Source organism: Panthera leo, chromosome B2 (genome assembly GCF_018350215.1).
Source record: "Panthera leo isolate Ple1 chromosome B2, P.leo_Ple1_pat1.1, whole genome shotgun sequence".
NCBI lineage: Eukaryota > Metazoa > Chordata > Mammalia > Carnivora > Felidae > Panthera > Panthera leo.
In genome coordinates, this window is record NC_056683.1 from 42,105,964 (window position 1) to 42,122,904 (window position 16,941).

Consider the following 16,941-nt stretch of genomic DNA (forward strand, 5'->3'; position numbering starts at 1 on the left):
AGCAAGGAAGACAAGAAGTTAACACTGGTCACCCAGAACAATGTCCATCAATGCTAGAATAGCTTGTTTTCTGTAAAGAAGGATCTCAGTGGTGCCAAGGAGCTTTTTTTTCTGGAGCCAAAAGAGCACATTCCTGTAACTTTGGTTCCTTTCTGTTCATTCTCTGATTCCTTTGGGTTTGTTAGAGAGAGAGCACCGAGCTGGATTATCTTAGATAATGGCTTCTGTGATTTTTTTCACATCTGAGGAAATGTTGAAATGTACTAGATGGGAGTTTCATGGCACATGGTTTCTTAATATAGTCTTCAGGTTTTGAATTCCAGAATCTGTGTAGGCATTTTGCCAATGGCATGTAAATTGTGGTTCATGGACCACTGGGCTGTCTTGTGGATTTTTCAAGGTGGTCTTCAGGGATGTTTCTGAGGCTAGGGTAGGGTGGGGAGAAAAGGGTGCTTCAGGCAGTCACATGCAGAAATGGCCTCAATTTCCTCCTTTGTGACTACTAATTTCTCTTTACAGAAAGCAGATTGGAAAATATTTTTATTTAGAGTTAAAATAAAAATAGCAGTACCACTGGGAGTGGTTGGTATCATGTGGGGCTAGGGAAATGAACAGGAAAAAGAGTTCTTGTAATATGAAATTATTCTAAGTCTTAATTTTACCTTTAAGACTACGCGTATAGGCATCTGGTGGTTAATGTCTTTGAGCCTCTTTTATCACTTAGTGGGAAATTAGTTTCTCTTTGAAGTAATTCTCATCGTGGGTGAAATCTTTGCAGTCCAGTTGCTGCTTGTTACTCCGTTGTACTGCTAACTTCCAGCAGGGTGTGCTGTTGTTCTGTGTTTTAATTTGGGATTTAAAGTCAGGGAAAGTAGAACATCAGTGGGCACATTTTGAGTTACATTTTCTGTTGTGTTGGCTTCGTTTATTTATAAGTGGTAGTTAGCAGTGTAATCCTGATCTAAGGTCAGCATTGTAATTGATTAGAAAGCTATTTGGAAAGCTTTCTTGTAACCTTTATATATAAATACTTTGGTCTCTCACTTAGTTTGAAAATCTTCTCATTTGAGGTGGGTAAACGTTTTCTGCCCCACGTGGTAAGGACATTTTGTGCTCTTTAAAATATAAAAAAAGTTTTTCCCTAAATCTCATTTACTTTGCTGAGGCACTAACTTTCGTGACAGCAAATAAATGTGTCACGAAGTGAGTGGTGCCATAAAGTACAGTAATTTTTATTTTTATGTTGAATTGGTCTTGTGAGTTTTGAAGGGAAAAATACAGAAAGAACCACTGCCGTTCTTTTGGAGATTTATTTGGGTCGTTTATGAGCAACCATTAAAAACATGTGGCTCTCTTTGTTCAGTTCAGTACCAGGAACTGAAATCTTCCGTTGAACTATTTTTGTTGAAGGATTGGTGATTTTGGAAGAATATTCATAAAACAGTCTGAAGTAATTTTTCTTTTCTTGACTTCTGGATAACTTACTTTATTGTTTACTCAGCTAGTTACTTTTAAAGAATATGTAATCAAATCCTTTAATTTAGTAAACTACACTTATTTCAAATGAAAGTTCATTAAATCTTTAAAAAGAAGAAAAGAGACTCAAAAACCCAAATAAACAACTCCCCCATTTTATTTGTATCCATCCCTAATTCAGAACTAGGCTTGTGTTAGCTTATTTTAGTTTTTGAAGACACAATTCTACTGGTTTGAAATACATAAATATTTTATTTCAATTGTGGTAATTCTTTCATCATTTCAGTTGATTGCTAAATTATAAACACTATTCAAAGTTTGTTGTGGGGAAGGAACTCCAGTTGTATTATATAAACTAAATGCTATACTTAAATTATTCTTTCCACTCTTAGGTTCAGGGAGATATGCCTTTCTGTGCAAGCACAATACACCATGGCTGCCAGTGTGTTTGATTTTTGCTGTCATGAACTTTGGAACAGTGAATCTAAATTATGGCCCTATCACAGTGTATCAAGCAAGATGAGATCCAGCTTTGTCGTGGTTGGTGTCTCCTAAATGGATTAAAAAATATGCCCTGAGGTTTATATTGGAGCTGGGTCTTTGAGCCATTACTCATGATTAGTATTTGAAATGCAGAATTTAAATGAAAATCCTTAGGATACTCACTTAAAACTAATGGAACCATCTCAGATTTTATGTAGAATGTGGTGGGTGGTGTAAGGAGTCTGTTAAATAAATGGAATCGGAAAGTAGTCACAGGTCAGAAGTAAGTGGGAAAGACTTCTGAGTTGTAACCAAGTTCACGTGTTTTATTCTGCTTTGGAGGCAGAATTAATTTTAGAACTGTGCCATACATTTGTGTGTCAAACAAGGCAGCAGCAGCAGCAAACAGAAATGATAACTAATATCTGAAAAGGAAAAGTTAGAAAGCATAGCATGTCGAGGCCATTTAGATACACTATTTTATTAGCCTCTGAGGGCATTATGGGTGTGTGGTGGGAGAGCAGAGTGATTGCTATCTGTAGTGATGCCCCAGATATTAAAAAAAATGGTTAATTTCTGCTCACTGTTATATATATATTTTTAAAGAAGGATGCCTAAAATGGTAGGAAAATTTTGTATCAAATGGTAAAAAATAAAAGGACTTTATAGTCCTTGATGTGATCGTATGTTCAGTGACTATTACTGAGCATCTAATATGTGCCAGCCGTTGTTCTAGCACCTGGGAGTGTAGCAGGAACAAAGCGGACAAGCTCTATGCTCTTGTGGACATCAGTTATCTGGAAAATGCTTCATGTGGAGGAGAACCTCATTTTCTGATGATGCCAGATAAATGAGTCATTACTGTATTTGGGAAGTGCAAATAGAATTTGAAGTGTTCTAATTTGTTTCCACTTTAAGTGGAAATAGGAAATCGTCTGAAGACATAATTATTTTGAGTGAAATAATTTCCAGGAGGTGCAAAAGTGAAAAGAGAAGTCTGAATTTAGGCCTGCTATTAAATTTAATAGTATTTGAAATAGTATCTAAACTGCTGCGTTGAGGAAGTTTGGCTGAAAAGTAGATTTTGTCATGTTAGCTATAAAAATGGAAAGGCTTTCCTTAGAGGTGGAAACTAGGTCCAGAAGTAATACTTCTCTCTGTATTTTACTGGCACAGTCAACTTAGTCAAGAAATATTATGTAACATCGACTTCTTGGAAATAAAGTAACTTGAAAAACACAGATAACACATCTTTCTCAGTGTACTTGTAGAACTCTTAGGAGCACCCCTGACTTTACTGAATGGTTATATTTCAGCAAAATTGACTGTACAATGGATCATATTTTCTCAGTGATTTTATTTATAAAGTCAGATATTTTTACATAGGAAAAAATTCCCTTAATACTTTAAGGAGTGAAAATTTAGGGTAAGGATCAAGTTGTTGGGCAAATCTGGATGGAGGACTGTATGTTGAAGTAACTCGGCAGGTTTATGTTCTCTTGTGCGTGTGGGGGAGGGGTGACATGGGGCACAGGAGAGAAGTTTCTGGTACTCTGGAATGCTCCCTTTCTCAAATTCTGCTCTGTGCTTTGACCCTTAAGGGCACTGGCAGAGTTCTTGCTTGTTCTATCAAGAAGAGCTGGACCAGAGATCTCCTTGGTACAGTCGTGTTGCTTCTGGTATGCCTCAACGTTGAGTTGAATTTCTTTCATGCAGTTTATGTGTTTCATTTCCTAGCTCATGCAGATGTCAGGTGCTCTTGGTATTGCTTTGTTGGTACATTACTGTTCCTGGAAAGGTTTTTGGTAAGGTTTTTTGCCTTCCTGTTTAGCTTGCTTTGCCGGGATGCAGTCTGGTGGATGCTAACTCTGGTAGATGCAAGCAATAATCACATGCTTGGACCTGCATCTCGTCAGTGTGGAGAAGGTTCACTGATACGATTTAATGCTAGTGAGTAGTATAGAGATGAAAGGAAAGGCACGATGGGCTCTTGTTTGCAAACATTTCGGTGGTTGAACCACATCGTTACTACCATAGGATCATATTGCTAAACGATGGACTAGGAAGTGGAGCTGCCATCAACTATGTATTTATTTTGGGTATCCTTAAACCTGTTTTTCCAGTGGTGTAAAGTTATATTCTGGGCCTCCAAGCAAGAGTTTCACTGAGGGATGCTCTTAATGTTTCTGAACCTCACTGTAACAGACTTTAACTGAAGACAGTATTGGAGACCCAAGGATAATGTGTTTATTTTGGAATTACTTAAGCTTAGTAACCTTAACAAACTTAGTGAGTTTGAAAGTAACAATTACACTTTTATAAGTCCCATACAGCCCCCTTTTGTAATGACCCGAGGAAACACTTATGGTTCCACTGATTCATCTCCTGGGGACCATCAGTTTTCCATTGGTCTCTGGCCAGCCTTTTTTAGACAGTTTCTCTTCTATGCATTTAAAAAATAACATTTGTGGGCGTTTTTCTAAAAATAATACCTGTACTTTGTAGAAAATTTAAAAAGAAATTAAAAAACAATTTGAAAAGAAGCCTACCATCCAAACATAATCGCCTTATACATTTTGAGGGATAAGTATGTGTGTGTATATCTATTAATATATGTGTGTGTGTGTATAATTAAATATAGAAAAAAATTACTGTATGCATCTGTGTGTGGATGAAAGGAGGAAGATGTTTAAAACTGAATTGGAATCATCATATACTACTTTGTAGATTTAATAACATATTACAAATACCATTTTAAAAAGACCTGATCACTTGCTCTCATTTATAGAGTTGTGGCAAAGATCTGGTTTGGTGAAATCCCCAATTATGCTGGTTATATTCTGCCCAACTTCTTGAGAAGTTGTTAAATAACATTTTTTTTCCCTGTAAATTTTTTCTGAGAAATGTTTGTGTTCTTCTAATTTTATAGCTTGTTAAGAATAGAAGAGTTAGGAATTTAAAAGGATAAGCTGAGGAAAGTCAAAGCTTTTCTCAAGTGTCAAATAAAACTCTTGTAGGTTAATGTCTCAGTCAGGGAAAGAGTGATGGGCAGATCCATTAATTAAGATCTTGTTTACATGTGTCTAGAATAACTTGTTTTTCAGGGAACTGTCTGATGGCATTAAGCCATTCAGTCCCACAGCTTGAATTTCTTCAGGCATGTTTGCATTTCACAGGCTGAGGCAGAGGGGACATTCGGTTTATTAGTAGTGGTGTGTTGAACTTTCAAGTAGGACGTACTTCATAGCTTCATCACTTAGTGGCCGTGTGGCCTTGGGCAAGTTACTTACCTGTCTCTGAGCCTCGTATTTCCTCATACTTACCTGTAAAATTAGGGTGGGTAATAGTTCTTATCTCACGGAAGTGAGAGTTTGAGATAATGTAAGATTAAGTGAGATACTGTGTGCCTAGCAAATAGCAAGTTTTAGCAAATGGGAATTCCGTCCCATGTCTCTTCAGGTCTGTTAACCACCGTTAGTGTTGTCTAAATTGGATTAAACTTGGTTTGATACTTTTAGGTGTCATGAAGTAACTTTGTTACCTTGAACAGCAGGGTGGCTGAGTTTTTATTCTAGAAGTTTTGATGACTGTCCGAAATTGGAGATATGGGTTGATTTTCGCAGAGATTGAGTAAGACTGAAGGCTCAGATTTTGGTTAGTATAAATGGATCTTAACGTAATTGTGGATTTTAATTTAACATTTCATATATACATCTGGTGTGCTAAAATCGTTGACATGTAGATTTTGATGTCTCTTATATTTCATTGTATTGGTGTTTCATGGTTTGTGGTGTACAGTCTTAAATAGCCTCTGCAGTAGATCTTGAATTTGAATTTTATAAAACCTTTTATTATGGGAGTTTTCAAATACATCCTGAAGTGGATTAGTTTAATGAGTCCTCCAGTGTTATCATCCAGCTGTATCAACTCACCGCCACTTTTGTTTTCATATGGCATTTTCCCTTCCCCACTATTTTGAACCAAATTCCAGACATTGTATTGTAAAACAGTTATGGTACATGAAATTTGTTGTCTTGGTGTCCCTACACACTTATATGTAGATATATTCTCATTCATCTCTTGGATTGAATTTTACTCTTTCATTTTGGGTGTAGTCAGCTTCAATTATATCAAGTGTTGCCTACTTTAATTTCCTCATAGATATTAGAAATTTTGTGCTGATATGTATTTAAAGCATAAACTTCCATTATAACCATATTTGGTAGGTTTGTCTAGTGACAAGTTAACAAAGTATTTAATCCTGTCTCCACTGCCGTCTCTGTTAGTATTTGTGAGAGAGAAAGAGAGCTTGCGCACGAGTGGGAGAGGGGCAGATGGCAGGGGGGACAGAGGATCTGGAGTGGGCTCCGTGCTGACAGGAGCGAGCCCCATGTGGGGCACAAATTCACCAACCGTGAGATCAGGACCTGTGCCAGCTGGATGCTCAAGTGACTGAGCTACCCCTCTGTACCCAGCTACCCCTCTGTACCCCTCTGTTAGATGTTTGAAGAGGAATTTGAAGTGCATATCTATAGTGCAGATAAGGATTTGAAAAAAATTTTTGAGAACTTTTTGTAAGTCAGCTCTAATGTACCATCCAGGCTCCTTAAGCCAATATCGTTTTGTTTAAAATAAGTTGTCCTTCAGGAAGGGCAGTTGCTAATAATACTTAATATATATTTCTTTTATTAAAAAATTTTTTTTTACATTTATTTATTTTTGAGAGGGAGACACAGCGAGTGGGGGAAGAGCCGAGAGAGAGGGAGACATAGAATCCAAAGCAGGCTCCAGGCTCTGAGCTGTCAGCACAGAGCCCGATGCAGGGCTTGAATCCACGAACTGTGAGATCATGGTCTGAGCTACAGTCAGATGCTCAACCAACTGAGCCCTCCAGGAGCCCCGCAAATACTTAATTTTTAAAAAAAGGTTTAGAAACACGAATATGATTAAATCAGAGTCTTTTTTTCCCCTGTTTGTTTGTTTTGTTTTTTTTTTTTTGTATTATAAAATCTTTAAAAATTTTCTTTATTTTAGAAAGAGTGAGCAAGTGTGGGAGAGGGGCAGAGGGGGAGAGAGAATATTAAGCAGTGGAGCCAGATGCAGGGCTTGATCCCACAACTTTTGGATCATGACCTGAGCCTAAATCAAAAGTCGGGTGGTCAACTGACTGAGCCAAGAAGGCATCCCTGATTTTTTGTATTTTAAACAATAAGGTCTTATATCCTGTTGGACTTTAATGTTTCTGTAGTATATGGGGGGGGGGGGTTTGGACTAATTTGCATATGCATTTATTTCATGCTTGTGATTTCTTGCTGCTAGAAAAACGCCAGCCTTATAGGTTAGTTTTTTCCCTCCTAAAGCACATTGAGCAGTCATAGAAAATTTTACAAAGTGTACAGATCTCTTCCTTCACATTTTAATGATCAGATGATAAGATGATAGGTGTTAAGATAACTGAGCTTAAATTGAATATTAAAAGCTGCATTTAATTTCTTCTTTATACTTTTAGTGATTAAATTTATATAGTTACTTGACTAAATTTTTTCCTGTACTTAATTTTTTGGGGTATCATTTATTTCCATATTTGCTTGAAATCTTAGCACAGTGTTTGAGTCAGAAGATTTTATATAAAGCTTGAGCTAAATTAAATTGTTGGCATGAAATGGAACCTAGCAGCTTAGTAGTTTTAAAATCCTTGATAGTTTGGGAAGCATAAATGACTCAATTGTACGAGGCAAGGTATTCCCCGGATGCAAGGTACCAGTCATAGTAAATGTGCCTTGATGACTAATTAAACACTTTTGGAACATAAGTATTAAGCTATTGCACCAAATTGGAAATTGAATATCCATGGAGTGCAGCATATAGTTAAGTGGATTATCTTGACCAATGAAAATGAAAATTTGTATGTCTATTTTTTTAAAAATGTGCTATGTGTATTTGAAATTCTGTACTGGTAAGGTTTTTGGAATGTTTATTTGAATCCACATGTGATTAGAGTATCTTAGAACGTGCTGAATTATATTTAAGGAACTGCATGCAACTCATTGATTTAGTTCACTTATTATTGGGAGTGAGGGCTTTTTGGTGGGTCTAGTTCAGAGAAAACAGCTGATTGATGTCCACCTTCTGTAATGACAGTGGTTGAAACAGATTCTCTATCCTGATTGTCCAGGAGAATCATTTGGGGGCTTTAAAAATACCAAAGTCTGAGACCATTTAAATAAGCGTCTCTGGGTTTAGGGCACTGACACTGGTACATTGTAAAAGCTCTACAGGTAATTCTAAAGTTTAGCTGGGATTGAAAACCACTGGCTTGAGAAGATGTGTTTGAGTACGTGTTACTTGGTATGGTTGTCCTCATGAGGCAAACTGCTCTCTTAAAGAAGGAACAGCTATTTTTCCTTGTTTTATTTCCAGCAAGGATTCCGGGTCATTTTTTAATTAAGGTTGGAATTTTAAAGAAGGTTTGAAAGCCTCATCATTAGTCCCTTGGTCCATTAGAGAGGAGATCAAAATGGTTAAACTCTTAGTATATATGAAATAATTGTAATCAGAGCTGACATTTGTTAACTGCTTACTCTGTGCCAGTCACTGGGTGGCTAAGGGCTTTTACGTACATTATCTTATTTAAGCTTCATAATAACTTAGCAGTGACTGCCATTTTACTGATGGAGAAATGGAGACAGGTTAAATAACTTGCATCGATGCACAACAGTTGGGTGGCTGTGCTGCGAGGAAAGAACGACTCACTCCCCCACTATACTGTGCTGCCTTGACTTCACACAGTATCTCCTTAGAAGACATACAACTGCCATGGAACTTACTTTGATTTGCTATTAGAGGAAAGTGGCCCCTTTATAAAGGACATTGTTTATTCTTGGATTTATTCTTCAAATGAATTGCAGAGGAATAAAAGCTTATTAACTTGTATAAAATGCCGAAGATATAAATGGTTGTTAAAAAGCTGTATTTTAATTTTAGATCCATCTCACATTTTTAAGGCAAGGCGTGGACATGCGACATGTTCGTTCTTTCCTCCACCCCACAGGCTTATTTGACTTTGACTTTTAATAAACTAAGCTGGAGGTGGATAGGTATGAAGTGTTACTTTTCCGGTAAAAGTATACACTTGACCCTTGAACAACACAGGGTTTATGGCCGCTGACCGCCCCCCTCCCCCCAGTTCAAAATTCATGCATGGCTTGGCTCCCCCAAAACTTATAGCCTGCTGTTGACTGGGGCACCTTACTGATAACATAAAGTCAATTTACGCATATTTTCTATTGTGTATGTATTATGTCCTGTGTTCCTGTAGTAAAGTAAGCTAGAGAAAAGAATATGTTATTAAAATTATAAGAGAAAATACATTTACAGTACTATAAAAAATCCATGTGAGAGGACCCGTGCAGTTCAAACCTATGTTGTTCAAGGCTCAACTATACTTTGTATTTTGAGGAATATTTTATTATGTTTTATTTTACTTTATTTATTATCTATTTATTTATTTTGAGAGCGAGAGAGAGAGGGGGAGGGAGCGAGCGGCAGAGAGAGAGGGAGAGCGAGAGAGTCCCAAGCAGGCTTTGCACTGTCAGTGCGGAGATCAGTGAGGGGGCTTGAACTCATGGAACCATGAGATCATGACCTGAGCCGAAACCAAGAGTTGGACGCTTACCTGACTGAGCCACCCAGGTGCCCTTGAGGAACATTTTAATTTTTTGGTGTTCTTATATATTCTAACCATAAAGCATTGTAATTGATGTGTTTATTTTTAAATCGGATATTAGGCATTGAAGTGGATGTTTCAAAGTTGTTATTTTGGAAAGCTATATATTTGTTTTGGTGATTATATGGTTTCTAAATATTTTAATAAAACATCCTATGTATAGTTTTTCCTATCAGTTATTTTGCATTTGACATTTATCCGTGGTACCATTTCTGTTTACTTATCCCTATCCTATTTATTCCACATTTGGTATCTTAGAAAAAAAAGAGTATTTACATTGTCATATGGTCTTCCTTGTTTATAGTTACATTGTTATGAATTATGGATTATCATTTGGGTGTATGTTATCTTGAAACTACTTAGTTTTGGAGTCACTTGATGAAATCAGTTTGAGGGGGAGTGGAAGAGAGTGGAGAGAGGTGAAGTAAGGGGAGGGAGGGAGAGAGGAAAGGAACGGACAGACATATATAGATAATAAATTAACACAGATTGAATATAAGAAGCTAACAGATTTAATAATTACTCTTAAGGCTTTGACCTCACAGTTGTAAGTGTCGTATGTGCATTTGCAGATCACTTTAAAATATGAAGTGGTTATATACTGTGGGACGTAGACTAGATACCTGGCGTAGGTGCCATGTGGATGGGATTCTGCATTACATACCTTTACCCCTTCTCATCCATCTCTCCTTGGACTCTCTCATTCTCTCTCAACTGGGGCCTTCTCTGTCCTGCTTCAGCTCTAGAATTTTGTTGATAACTTGCTCCTGTTCATTGTCCTTCTCCTGTTCTTTTGTGAGCTTATATATTTTGAACTCTTTTCCCCTAATTTTAGAGTGAGCTGAGGAGGCAGCCCATCTGTGCCCAGGATACATATTTAATAGGAAAACTGCCATCTCTCAATTTTATGGTGTCTTTTCACTGTACAAAAACTAAATATTTTTTCCTTTGCCAAACGTGGCATTGTTTTTCCTTTATGGGTTTTATGCCAAATTTAGAATTATAACATTATAAAAATAACCAGTAGTTTTATAGTTTGAGGGGGTTACATTTTGATTACAACTGTGGTGCACTAATTGGTTGTTATTCAGTTATTAAAAATGTACTGGATGTATAATACAGAAGTGCATTTTCTCCACTTTTACTGAGAAATAATTGACATCCATCCTTGTATAAACTTAGGACATTCAGCAGGATGGTTTGACTTACATATATTGTGAAATGATGATCACAGTCTCATCTCAGTTAAAAATCTGTCATCTCACATAGATAAAATGTAAAGAAAAGAAGAAAACAGAGAAAGAAAAACATTTTCTCTTGTGATCTTCAGATCTACTCTTGTAACAACTTCCCGGTACGTCATACAGGAGTCTTAGCTGTAGTCGTCATATTGTATGGCAATGCGTTTTGGGGATGAAGCTGGTGAAGACGGGTCTCTGCCAGTCCCCACATCCATGCAGATTAATGATAGCAGAAGTTATTTTCAGAAGTGCAGGTTACTTTTTCTTACACTGTGAAATTCAAGCCTGCTTTGAAATTGAATTATGGGTGAGATTATTACAAATCGATTATTTGGGACTAAACTGTACAACCCTTCCAGTGCAAGACAAATCCTTCTTAGGCCACATTTTGTGTTATGGTAGCTCAAGTATGAGGAATTCCAATGCGCCTTGGCTTTGAGGAGGTAGATGAACCAACAGGACCTTTTCTGTTATTTAGCCTGCTTTTCTCATGTCTGCTGATGTGATCTTCCCCTGCTCCCCCAGATAAACAGGGGTCACATGACAACGGAAGCCAAGAGAGCTGCAAAGATGGAAAAGAAGATGAAAATTTTGCTTGGGGGTTACCAGTCTCGTGCTATGGGGCTTATGAAACAGTTGAATGACTTATGGGACCAAATCGAGCAGGCTTACTTGGAGTTACGCACTTTTGAAGAACTCAAGAAACACGAAGATTCTGCTATTCCCCGGAGGCTAGAGGTAACATCATTGCCTTGCAGCATTGCTTAAAAAGAGAACTGCAAAAAATTACCAGGGCTTTCCTGTTTTTTCTTTCTCCTGTGCAGATTTATCTCTGAAGTTAATACTGTCTGGCTTTTTTCAGTGAGAGCCTGAAGTTTTTGACTTTCTTATCTAGAATTGTCTGTGTATAGGTGGATAGACCAGGCTAGTGGTGGATACAATGGCTTTTCCTTTACTGATTTTTTGGTTTGCATATAGATACACGGTGAAATAGAATAAGTAACCCTTGTGATTTGTCCCCCTGAAACTTAATTGCATCCCATTCTTACAGCTCTCTGAGGTACATTAAACCGTTGCCTGTTTTGTAATTTAGAATGCTGGGAATATAGCTGGTCATTGTACAGCATGAAATTCCTCTGGCCAGATTTGGTTTAACTTTTATTTCCGAAGTGTGCATGATAGTCCCTACCGAGATAAAGGGCCGTGAGGGCTTATCGAGGTGCATTTGTGGGTACTGATAGGGCAGCAGTGGCTTGTGTATTTGAGCTAGCAGAGATTCTCCCAACAAGATGGTAGTCGTATGACCAAAGAACCGTTGCAGTACTGGCTTTAGAGCATAAGTAGTTGTTCTTCCTTGTTTCTCTGGGGAATACTTCTCTCTTAAGAGTCGTGACTTAACCCTTCTGTTCGTAAGATGATAAAGTGCCATAAGATATTTTTAATTTTCATTGCGTGCTTACATACGAAATAATGATTTAATATTTTTGTCTCTTCAAGTGTCTAAAAGAAGATGTTCAGCGACAACAGGAAAGAGAAAAAGAACTTCAGCATAGATATGCTGATCTGCTGCTGGAGAAAGAGACTTTAAAGTCCAAATTCTGAAGCATAGTTTATACTCTGTCACAGGATGAATTAATTGCTGGTTTTCATACTTTGGAAGGCTGAAACTGATGATTATCTTCATTGACAAATTTGCCCACGATCTGTGGTTTTTCAGTTGTTTACTTTAAATGATATCGATCTTACACAGTCTATGTATAAAGACTTTAACTCCACAAAATGTTTTAGGGTTTAAATTATTAAGATGATCATTCTTTTAGCAGTGTCATATTTGCAAAAATTTTTTTAGTTTTGGCCTTTAATTTTAAAAGCCTGGTTTTAAAGTGCTGCCTGTGAGTAAACTCTTGAATAAAAAGAAAACATAAAAAATTGTGAGTGTAGCCTTTTGTTTGAAGTAATTAGATAGTTAGAGTGCCCACAAACCAGCAAGTATGTACTCTGTGTCATATTTAATGAGTAACTCTTGGGTAATCAGAATGGTGATCCCGTATCTTAATTCCTTCAGAGGCAGTCCTTTTGTGGCCTTGTTAGTTTTAGCACAGGGCACTCATTTCTCTATACACTGACAAGATGGATTAACATTTTAATACCTCAGGGTTTGTTTTTTTGTTTTTTGGTTTTTTTTCAAGTATAATTTTAAGAAGTTCTCTTCTTTGCCCAGCTACTCACACAGTTTATGGATTAGGACTCAAAAGATTTCATTTTTATTGACCTGTTAGGTTCTTTTAAATGTCTTTTCTACGAAGGTGTGTTGAAGATTAATTTCAGTAAGGCTATCACACTTTATTAAAGCTTTGTGTTTATCCTAAGTTAATTACACAAGTGTAGAATTTTGGGAATTGGTAGAAGTGGGAAGACCAGACTTTATAATTCACATGAAATCGTTTGGGATAGTTACTAGTTGGCTACAAGTTCAGTATGGACCAACAGTATGTTGGACCTACCAGGAATATTTCCCCATCTTAATCCTAGGGATTAAAAGGAGGGAAGGAGGGATTTATTCAGTTATCAGGTAATTTATTAACCGCTCGGTGTCAGAGTCATGGAGATAGAACAATGAGTAAAGTAGGTATGACTCCTAGTTTGTGGAGCTTACGGTCCATTGGGAATGATGATAGGCGACTCAAATTCAGATGTTTTTTGAGTGACTCTTCTTAAGTGCCAGACACTTATTTAAGTGCTGGAGATAAAGAGTTAAGACAAACTTCTTGCTCTCATGGAGGTGACGTTAGTGGGAGGAGATACTCAACATACAGGGAAAAGTATCAGATCATGAACTTTGATTCTATGGAGGGAATTAAAATCGGGTGATGGGAGACAGTGACTGGATGGCGACTTTAGTTTGGATGATCAGAAGAGCTCTTTGAAGGGCTAACATTTAAGATAGGATGTGGGGAAGAGCAATGCCGGCAAAGCGCCTTTGGGGTATTTGAGGAAGAGGAAGGAAGACAAGGTGGCTAGGGTGTCAAGAATGGCTTTTGAGTAAGGCCTGGGCGTATAGGGGCATATGTAGAAGGCCTTGGTAAGAAATTTGGTTTTTATTCTATTATGGGAAGCTGTGAGAAGATTCTGAGCAAAGGAATGGCATTAGATTTGGTTTAGAAACATCCTGTGGTCATAGTGCATAACGTCTCACCAGGCTGACGGGGGGGTTGGGGAAGCCACTTAGTTGAGCATGAAGGTGATGGCAGACGAACAATAATACTGACTCCAACCAGGATAGAGGCAGTCCTGGTGGGGCAGGTGCAGCGACTTGAGCAGGAATCAGTATGCGGTCTCCTCAGACTATATTTTTCTAGTTACCTAGTCACTTTAATTCTAGAACTTTTTTCAATAATTTCACATGGATTTTCTAGGAAACACTTTATCATCTGTGAATAGCAGTAATGTTCCTTCTAGTAGTTTCGTTTTTGTTGCATATTTTGTTGGCACAAATGTTTAGAACAGTTTTAAATGACGATGATGGCAGACCTTGTTTTTGATTTTCATGGGAATGTCCGTAATATTTTCTTTCGAGGTTGGCTGTTTTGAGTTCTTCTTTATCTAGAAAGGAAATACCCGTCTATTTTTAGTTTTTAAAGAATCTGAATTAGGATTGGCTCTGGAATTTTGTCACATACACTTTTTGGGTATCTTGTAAGATAGTCATATGGGTTTTTTTCCATTTAATTTGTTGATGAGATCATCAGTCGATTTTTCCAACATTAAACCAATCTTTGAACTCCTGGAATCAGGTAGATAATTAAAAAAAATTTTTTTTTTTTAAGATTTACATTTTGCTTGCATCTTGTGTAGACTTGAATTATATGGATTTAAAATAGTTGCTCTCGTATTAAAGACTCCCTTTGTTTTCAAAATCTGAAGTAGTACACACATACTTTCAGCCTAAAGAATGACCACGGTTTGTGTAATTTCATAACTGGCAGTCTGCATCGTGCATGGCTCATGCTTTTGCTTTGTAGCAGTGAAGCTTTAACTGGTAAAGAGTTCTGCCATCCTCCTTTGTGAGCATCCTGTAAAGCCCAGGGTTCTTCACCAGTACCACTCTGAGAGTGATTTTGGTGACTGTTTTCACATTCACATTTATCGTATTCTCTTACAGGCATTCATTGAATGGTCGTGGTAACATTAGTGTTGAAAATCATGTTCAAGTGTCAGTAACTTTGGGACAGACATTAAATGTGATAAAGAGCCCTCAAACCCGCCAGCATGAGTGGGATCTCCTCTCTGAAATATTAGAAATGATGCCGCCTCTCTGCTACCAGCAGTTGTAGACTTCTGCTGTCCAACCGTTTTATTCTCCTGATTTTTACGTTTATTTTTCTGGGAAAATCCGTTGTGAAATTTGTGATTGTCATGCAGTGCATTTCTCCTCAAATGTGGCCGCCTTATTGGTCCTATAAAATTTGATTTGCTAATATGTTATTTAGGAAAATGGCATTTTTACGTGAGTGAATTTAATCTTTTGGGCTCATGTCCAATTTTTGACGTAGAGATTTTGCTAGCTGTATGAGGCGAATAGGATAAATATGTGTATTTGCATCAAGCACGTATATCGTTGGGGTTACTTGTTCCACTAAACATGGAAGGATTGCGCTTATAAAACTTTTGAATTGAGAGCCCTGTTTGGAAGTCATTTCTTGATAACTGTCAAGTTTCTTCTGTGACTGTTACCTGTTTTTAAACTTAGGTATTTTCATATCTGATTTTAAGATTTTGTTTCAAATGTATTTCTCCTTCTGTTTGTTACTTGTTAAATTTAAGTGATTTATGTTTTTCCAGAAAACCGAATTTTGTTGAAATTTAACCCATTTATTAGCAGAGAATTTGAATAGGGTAAGAAATTTTCTATATTAAGTTTGTTACTTTTAAGTTATAAGAAATGACCTTTTCTTAGTTTGACCATTCCTTTTTCTCCTTGATTTGACTTGCTAAAGGTAATCTTTTTTCCCTTAAAAAAAAACCCCTGCTGTTTGGATTTATCACGTGTGATTTGTTTTAAAATATTTTAATTTCTCATCTTATGTGTATTTCTTTTGTTTTCTGTAGAATTTTTCCCTGTAACTTTTTGAGTCTGATGTTTATTTTTTGTTTTTATATGTATACAAATGAAGGGTTTTAGTTATCTTTAATTTCAAATATGTTCCTATCCCAGCTACATTGATGTGTCTTTTTTTTCTAAGTAGTTTATCATTGTGTTTAAACTTTTGGTTAAATAATTAAGAATATTTAAAATTTTCTGTGTGGTTGGCTTTTTTTTGTTTGTTTGTTTTAAATAATTGTTACTTGTAGCAAGGAAAAATGGCTTATGTAGTTTCTGTTTTTTGGAATTGATTGAGGTTTTGGGGCCCAGCATTTTAAAAAAGCATGCTATGGATGTTTTAAATGAAGGTTTATTCAGTGTATGTGGGACAGCTGAACACGTACTCAACCACTTTAATTATATGATTGAAATTTTATTTTCTTATTTTTGGGTGTAAACTACCATAGACTAGTAGTGTTGTCTTAAAGGCTTCTAGATCGTTCTTTCTCTCAGTTTTATTTTGTTTGGAGCTTTTTCTTTATATATTTTGATACGGTTGTTTAGTATGTAAATACTTGTGTCTGTTGGGGATCATTCATAAGAAGACAATCTATAAAGTTATTCTTTTTGTCCTTTATGTGTTATCTCTTTGAGATTGGAATATTCTTTTTTTTTGTTTATACTTGCTTGATAAGTTGTCTATTTTTTTTTTTTAACTTTTATATAATTTTTTGTTTTCTCTAAAGAGCATGTCTTGTTGGATTTTATACTTCAACCCATTTGGAGAGGTTTTGCAATTTAATAGGGGAGACTAATCCATTTGCTTTTATGTTAATTACTGACTTTGGTCTTTGTGATCATGTTTTATGCTTTCTCACTGATTCCTCTCATTTCCTAAATGGGCTATAATGCCCTGGGCTTTAATTTTCTTA

The 16,941-nt window shown here is 36.7% G+C and overlaps 1 protein-coding gene across 2 annotated transcripts in view; it reads left to right on the top strand.

Moving 5' to 3' along the window:
* CDC5L (cell division cycle 5 like) overlaps nucleotides 1-16,015 on the top strand; it is a 49,966-nt gene extending 33,951 nt beyond the window's left edge. Inside the window, exons 14-15 of one of the 2 annotated variants that reach the window (XM_042938942.1) lie at nucleotides 11,452-11,664; nucleotides 12,424-16,015. In XM_042938942.1, the coding sequence (XP_042794876.1) occupies nucleotides 11,452-11,664; nucleotides 12,424-12,528 (318 nt within the window). In that variant the 3' untranslated portion in view covers nucleotides 12,529-16,015. The remainder of the gene's footprint in view (nucleotides 1-11,451; nucleotides 11,665-12,423) is intronic. The other variant, XM_042938941.1, reaches the window with a different exon arrangement.
* The last annotated feature ends 926 nt before the right edge of the window (nucleotides 16,016-16,941 follow it).